This window comes from Eutrema salsugineum, unplaced genomic scaffold (genome assembly GCF_000478725.1).
Source record: "Eutrema salsugineum unplaced genomic scaffold, Eutsalg1_0 scaffold_21, whole genome shotgun sequence".
Lineage (NCBI taxonomy): Eukaryota > Viridiplantae > Streptophyta > Magnoliopsida > Brassicales > Brassicaceae > Eutrema > Eutrema salsugineum.
Window position 1 is genome coordinate 591,526 of NW_006256821.1, and position 8,130 is coordinate 599,655.

General features: G+C 36.8%; 1 protein-coding gene across 1 annotated transcript; it reads right to left on the bottom strand.

The window, feature by feature from the left end:
• Window positions 1-4,048: 4,048 nt before the first annotated feature.
• LOC18015910 (uroporphyrinogen-III synthase, chloroplastic) lies at window positions 4,049-7,603 on the bottom strand. The gene is made up of 9 exons (XM_006397956.2): window positions 7,307-7,603; window positions 6,969-7,056; window positions 6,620-6,686; window positions 6,181-6,299; window positions 5,692-5,787; window positions 5,035-5,090; window positions 4,765-4,850; window positions 4,509-4,643; window positions 4,049-4,377 (listed from the first exon to the last, which is right to left on the bottom strand). The coding sequence occupies exons 1-9, from the start codon at window positions 7,601-7,603 to the stop codon at window positions 4,317-4,319; spliced, it is 1,005 nt and encodes a 334-aa protein (XP_006398019.1). The 3' UTR covers window positions 4,049-4,316.
• Window positions 7,604-8,130: the final 527 nt, after the last annotated feature.

Consider the following 8,130-nt stretch of genomic DNA (forward strand, 5'->3'; position numbering starts at 1 on the left):
CATGTTAGGGACCTAAGGGAGTTCAGGCTCTCTGTAAGCTAATCCACTCCTAAGTGAGTGAGCTTTCACATCATCGGATGGATCTGCTTCACTTGAGCTTTCGAAAGAATTTTCACTTGGCTCCTCTTCAGATTTTTCTAAGTTTTTAGAATTAGTTTTGGCCATTATGCTAAGGAGGGTGGATAATCTTTCATCGAAATCCTTCTGCATCTCTTTTAGTTCAGATCTAAGATCACTAATCTCTTTAGACCTAGATTTTTCAAGCTCTAGAATTCTTTTGTAGTTCCTAAGTCGCATGCCCAAGTCGCACAGCCAAAGAAGCAGTCTTGAGAGCCTTAAGTCCTTTAGTCTCAGCCGCATGCCCATCTAGGTGTGTTTTGTGAGTCTTTGTGCGATTCAGTCTTCTTCCTCTTCAACTCGCATGACCAAGATGAAATCTGGGGAGAATATGTGTGCGACTAGGTCCTCCTTGTGTCCCATGTCGCATGTCTAACTCGCACAGCCAAAGAAAGAAGCTTGAACGAGATAGAACCCATGTAAGCCCAACCGCATTACTCTCTCGGTGTGATTTGCGAATCTTCATGCGGCTCAGTTCCCTTTGCTCCTTAACTCGCACGACCATGTAGTAGGTGCCTTCAGAATTATGTGTGGGATGGTGTTCATCACTCCCAAGTCGCATGCTCAAGTCGGTGTAAATTGCGAGTCTTCATGCGGCTCAGTTCCAAGCTTGGCCAACTCGCATGCTCAAGTCGCACGCTTGTGGACTTAGTATTTTTCTTGCTCGAGAACCTTAGACCTTACCCAGTGACACCTCACCCGCATATCTCAACACGCAGCTCAATCCCCAGACATTAATCTCCAAGCATTGCGAGTTAACCAAGTCGCAAGACTATCTCGCAGCCTTCACGTCTCCTCGGACCACTTCACATTCAGGGTAGAGTAACTTCCAGGATACTGGTCCAAATGACGCGATTCCAACTTCAGTGGAAAAAGCGCTCGGATATCTTCAACTTTTGTGAAGGAACCTTCGGCGCTTGGGAAGTGTAAGGTGCCTTGGAGGGCTCATATTCACAGTGCATCGACACGGTCATAAAGAGGCTTCTAGACATGTGTCCATTCAAGAAACGTTATCTTCTTTCTCATAGCTCCAAATTGAATGATCTCAAACGTTCTGGAAAGAGGACTCAAATATCTCAAATCTTGATGAAGGCCCGGTAGACTTAATTCGTCCTTCGCATTCTTCGGAGCTCATCGGGTCGGTCCAAAACGGCAGCGAGACAGGCGTGCCTTCCGACGAGCTTAACTCTCTGCTCACGCCTCCAAATCCTATTATTCTACCTGCTCTGGAACCATGATCCAATCTTCTCCAACTTTGATGAAGCACCCGACAGCTGAATCGACTGGCAAGACCTTCAGGTGACGCGATTTCCGAGATGTGTCTGTATCCGGAAATGTTTGCCGAGAAACCTTAGCCGCGGTATGCGTTTTGGCCGAGAGGCTCACTCGCGGTACACGGAAAACGCCAAGAAAAGCTGCCTGCGGTACGTGAGAATCGCCGGGAACCTCCAAAAACCCATTTTCACCATCTTTCAAGTCCTAATCTCCATTTCTCTTCCTGGATTCACCTTTTCAGCTCCAAATAGCTCCAAATACACCTTATAAACACTCCAAACATGCAAAGACTCATTGGGACCTAATGCAACTCCTAAGCTCTAAAACAAACCCTAAAGACCTAAAATGCATGAAATAAGATATGATTTGAACTGAAATATACAACCTAAATGATGCAAATTATGAACATATCACGTGGATATGTTTTAATTTATATATTCAACATGGATATACATTTTACATTGTCCATAACCTATCCACATGATCATGTCCATGTTATGGACAATGTAAAATGAAAACATATCCACGCAATCGCGTCCATATTATAAGTCCATCATGCCTCATCCACATCTTATTTTGTGAATGGATACCTAAGTAGATTTCTGATTTTTTTTTGAAATTTTTATAAAGATTATTTGAAATGTTTCTTGTTTGATAAATAAAGTATACATAATGGATCTTAAAAACAATGGCAAAATAAAATTAAAATTAGTTCTAACAAAAAAAAATTATATCTTTTACAATATAGAAAAATATAAAACAAAACAGAAGGGAAAAAATAATTATTGTTTTTAAAATCTGGGTTTAATCCAGTATCCACGAGTTAACATCCACCGTTATCGTGAACACGAGGGACAATTTCAGAATGAACAGTAAAAAAGTCACATAATAGCTAGAAGTGCATTATTGTGTAATATGAGTTTGAAAAAGTGTCTTTTCAGTGTAATTTTCTCTATAATTAAAAATTTTACTAAAAATAATTAAATAAATTCGCTCATAGTCTCTAGAAGCAATACAACATCAACCGCCACAAGTACTGCTTTTCGAGAAAAAATACTGAGTGAAGATACACTTATGGAGCACACAAGATTCATAAACACATTATATGATATAGTGATACAAATATTCATAATATAGACATTGAACCCACGCAAAATTCAACCTAAAATATAATAACTAATTTTATTATATAATATCATTCTAATATTCTATAATCATAGATAATCATTCACAACAATTAACCTAGAAGTTTTATAACACATTCTCAAAAAAACTTCCGTTTAAGGTACTTATTATATGCCACAGCCCATAAATGGGTTTGACGATTAATGCCTCTGTCCAATCACAGGACTCGACAATTAATTCCACTGCCACAGCTCTTTACAGGGTTTGACAATGGCTCGTTAACCCTTTCTCGATCACTACAGCTTCACAATCTCAGTTTCTCACTGTAGGCCGTCAAACAAAACTGTCAAGCTACAAGTACTAACAACCTATCAACCAGGTAACTCACGATCATATCATCTAATATCAATAACAATCAACAATTAACAACCTTCTATTATCAATCATATTCAATATCTATACCAAGTATACACTAATCAGTAGATCAGCTAATGCATGAAATGCATCTACACACTGGTCCTAACCTTGAAAACACCACAAGAACGAGTCTGAAGAATATAAGTTGGTATCCAAGCCCTCTGATACACACAATTCGCAAGTCCATATTGTTTCTTGCCCGAGAAGGTACAGCGATAACTTTCGCAATTTACCTTGGAAATTGGATCTGAAAGGGTATATGGAAAGAATGATCCGAGTGCTACAGATCGGTATGTGGATTGCCATCTAGGTCTTTCTGGATCGACGGCAAATTCTCTCTTAAGTTGGCACGCAAAACTGAAAAAATCAGATTTGCATAACCAAATGATTTTTTGCCAACCTTCAGCTCACATAAAAAACGGGGCTTACATCGGATTTATGATCTGAAATCTGCTATGGATTCATTGCAGTAAGATCTTTCCAGAGGTATAAATATCGACACTCAGCTCGATCTGAGTTACTTGCAAAGGATTCAGCAATACCCTCACTCTGACAAATTTTAAATTAATGTTGCAGATGTTATTATCGAGTTTCACTGCGTTAACTTTGTGTGGTTCTCAAAAGAAAATGGCAAGCCTTTATATAAAAATGGGGTCGAACTACTTAAATCTAGGGTGGAGAAGAAATTTCAAAAATACCTTTACTCACACTTATGACTTTTTTTCTCTTGTCTTGAGCTTTGATGGATTTTGAGCTGTCACAGTGAGTATTGATTCCTAACCAATCAAGATTCAAAATGTAGTGATCTTCCGACAGAAGTTAATATCCCCCAAAAGGTAGAACCATCGGTCTTCATCTGCCGAACAGATGGATCTTTGAAAAGAGATGGATTCCACCAGTGGTGTGGACTGGATTTTGCAACTATAAGATGGAAGTACAAATCATCTGGGGCCTTACCGCCGGAGGTACCTGTCCGGAGGAACCAGAAGTAAGGAGTTCCATCCCTGGAATTCAAGGGAGTCAAAGGAGGATATCATCTTTACACCTCAAGCTTCACATGCCGATTAGTGAATTCGGAAATTTTGAATAAGACGTATTGTTAAATATATTTTGATAGTGAAACTGAAGTTGATATATTTACTTGAAGTTGTACTATCATGTTTTAGATCGTTTGCGATGTTAGTATTCAAAAAATAATATATACTTTTTATCTTACAAAAACTATCCGAATTATCTGAGAATGGCTTAACGAATTTTATCAACACCATCATTTGGTTATTTTCCCATCATCTAAATTATAGGCAGTGTCCCAATTCAAAGTCCTCCATAAATCAAATCTATGAGTCGGTGGAAGAAGTGTTATTCAGTTCCCGCTGCTAGAGTTACTTCAATCTGTGTAATTCTTCGTGCGCGCCTAGAGCTGCCATGATGCTCTCTACCCACCTGCCACAGACACACAAATCCATGGAAAATAGAAGTGACGATAGGACTCAGTTCGCTTGGTTATGTGACAAGAGCACTCAATTCAGAGCCTAGTTGACATGTTCCATCATATAAAAAAGTTTAAGAATTACCCTTCAAGTCCTGGTTTCTCTGGGTGGTACACGTGTTTTAGTCCTAAACGTCTTGCTGCTGAAGCAGTTGTCTCTCCTATGCAGGCAACATAATTGCTGCATTGGTCCGCACTTTGAATTAGATTCATCCAGGCCCTGCGGAATACAAGTAAATGACGGACCAAACCCACTAGACCATAATCGAAGATACGAGTCTCACTGGTAGGCAAATTGCACTCATAACTTTTGCAATATGATGACATTTAATGGTGCCTACCGGACTGCAGAAGGTGAAGCTACAGAAAGAACAGGCGCACACAATGCCTGTTGCAGAAGCATCGCATCAACACTCTGCACAGGAAGCTAGAAAAAGAATAAAACGAAGAAAATGACGGTTATAGTTATACTGCATAAAATATCTTCAAATAACCACGTACAATAACTGACAAGCGAGAACACATATATAAAATGTTGACTATGCCCAATAAAAGATTAAATGAGATGACTTTTAAATATTACTTGTTTAGTAAGTGTAAAGACAGCTTACTGTTGTGTATGTATTCAGCCTCAGAACTTCAAACCCACGTTTGGACAATCCTTCCTCTACGATTCATATGTAGAACAGGAAGCAGAGTAAGCTGGTCAGTCATGGACTTGCAATTCTACGAAATAACATAAGGAATGAACTAATTTTACAGCTACATATTTCGAATTAGGTTGCTTGTCAGCATAGGTTTATATTACTCAGTTGCCCATGTGCCATGGAATAATGGAGACGTCTACATGTTAAGAAACAGTAATATACAAGAGATTTCAATTTTCGGAATACTATCACTTTGAACATGAAAGCCATCACTTACTAATCCATTTTCTACAGAGAAATAGAAGTACTTCATATTTCTACAGAGAAATAGAAGTACTACATATCTACGATATGAAGTTTATAGTATGGCTAAATGCATTATTTAACATGGTTAAGAAACAGTAATATACAATAGATTTCAATTTTTGGAATACTCTCACTTTGAACATGAAAGCCATCACTTACTAATCCAAATTCTACAGAGAAATAGAAGAACTACATATCTACGATAGGAATTTTATAGTATGGCTAAATGCAAAACATGGTGTCATCCAACCATCTATTTTTATTATGGATAGTACAATAAGTTAAATTCAATTGAGAAAACCTAACGACACACACCAATTTCATTGCTTGCTTTTAGAGATGCCGGGTATAAGACAGAGGACCTTTTGCCCACATTCTCTGGGAGCTCCGAAGCCAAGACTTTACCAGTTGCTGAAAGAATGAAAACAAATAGAATGAAACAGCCAAGAGTGTAAGTATTGTACATTCGACCACTCATTCATAAACTATTAATATATATACATATATGTATATATATATATTGGTTTCGCGGATCCAACCCAATAAGAAAATATAAACATTGATGAGAGAAATGCAAATAACTGCATGTTGGATCATTATCTCAGAAAGTTAAATATGTTCTCCGGTTCATAGGAACAAACTACAACAAGTATATAGGTAACATTCTTCCACAGTAACACAAAACACCCATATAAAACGACATTCATACACAATTAAATGATTGGAGATGCAAAGGTTGCATATATAAAGACTAAAATAGAGTGAATAGAAGAGATTCTTTATCTGAATAGGAAGTTATGGAACCTTTTGATGGTGTAAAGGCAATATGAAGCGATCCTTCTGCCAATTGCATTACCTCTTCAAATACGCTGGCTGTTCCAGCTCCCACAACACCTACCTTCACTTTTGGGAAGCTAGCTGCCCTAAGGAACGACACCAATGAGGAAAATGAGGAATAGTGTTCAAACTTAAGAAAACGATACAAAACGTTCATGAATTCTTCTTCAACCCTTGTCATTTACCGAATTGTGCCAGAAATATGCATGATGCTTAGACATATATCTGAATACCTAAATAATATCCCAGACTAGTCTTATTGACGAACATTAACAATGTGAAATCAAAGAGTACACTCACTAACAACATATTGCACACTAACAAACTTTGTCCTGACAACACATTACTTACTGGAACAGTTCAAAATTCGTAAAAAAAGACATAATAGAGCAAGAACAGGGCTTACTTCCACGCCTCGAGAAAGACAGAACCTGCTTCTGGAGATGTTATGATGATCCAGTCAAAGCTCTTATCTAGCAATGAAGGTGAAACACGTCAGACTACATATCAGAATGCCAAAATCTACACAGCTTAAGGATTCTAGAGCCTTTTCTTAACTGTAGTAATATTCTTGAATTTTGAGTAAACATAGGCATTGAAAAACATTTACTAAGCATGAGATAGTAATAAGATAAAAAAAGAATATTTCCAACATCATGAATCGGGCAAAATGTAGTACGAAACCCGCAATAAGGAAATGAAATCTTAGAGCTAAGTCAGCAAGAAGTCACTAAGTCAGCAATATCAGCAATCACCACTTAATACAGATGTGAGCTGATCGAAATCAGGGCCACGAGCATGATGAATCAGGGGAAGCTCTAAAGATGATATCCCATGTTTATCCTGCAATTTTACCATGGAAAAATCAATTAGCTAGTCTACAATCGGATGTGAGAAGAACATACAGTTCACAGTTAAGGATTCATAACAATAATACACAAATCCAATCGGATGTGAAAAACTAAAGGGCGTTTAAATAGAACCCCAAACTCGATATTCAACAACTACCCCAACACAGCGCTTCGAGAAACAAACTGATTCGAAAATGAAACTTGTATCACGCGAGAAAGTTGGAGGACGGTAGATTGCATACCAAGGCTTTGATAATTTGTTTGTTCTTGCCTCGTTCCCGGGTAACAACCACCTGCGGAATAAAATCGGAGGTAGAAGACGATGTAACCCAGGAAGAAGATGAAGACGCAGACGGTGACAATGAATCTCGAACCAGAGAACGAGGAGCGAAAACTCCTTTTTTCAGACACTGAACTTGCGAAGAATAAGAAAACGGTGGTTGAAGAGATAAGAGAGAGGAGGGAGAAAGAAGCGACGCCATTAAAAAGCTCTCGGAGCAAAAAGAGGAAGTGAGACGGATGAGCGTGCGGCTGACCATATCTCGCTAAGACAAAAGCTGAAAAAACCATAATTCTAATAATTAATTTCATTTCGATTTACTTTTCTTTTAATAAGATAAAATTTGGAAATTTTTATTTTCTCCTCATCTATACTACTAAAAGAAAAGTATTTTTGTTTTCAAACAAATTTTACTTAGTTTTTTACTATTTTGTTTTCAGATAATTTCTAATTATGCTATCAAACAAATCAATTTAATGTAACATTAATAAATAATATATTTTTAATTTATATTTTAAAAAATTTTGAAAATTTAAAATTCAATTTAGATTTTTTTTTTAGATTTCCTTAAATATAAGTTATACTAATTATCAAAAATTATAGAATAAGTTATTATTATATATTTTAAAATATATACTATTAAAAGAGAAGCATGTTTCCTGTTTACACAAATTTTACTTAGTTTTTTACTATTTTATTTCAGATAATTCCTAATTATGTTATCAAACAAATTAATTTAATATAACATTAATAAATAATATATTTTTAATTTATATTTAAAATAAA

Coding starts and splice junctions, on each gene's coding strand:
- LOC18015910 (XM_006397956.2), bottom strand. CDS start 7,603: ATGGTCAGCCGCACGCTCATCCGTCTCACTTCCTCTTTTTGCTCCGAG. Junction 6,687..6,968: donor GCTCACATCTGTATTAAGTG/GTGATTGCTGAT, acceptor CTTCATTGCTAG/ATAAGAGCTTTGACTGGATC. Junction 4,644..4,764: donor GCTTCACCTTCTGCAGTCCG/GTAGGCACCATT, acceptor TGTATTCCGCAG/GGCCTGGATGAATCTAATTC.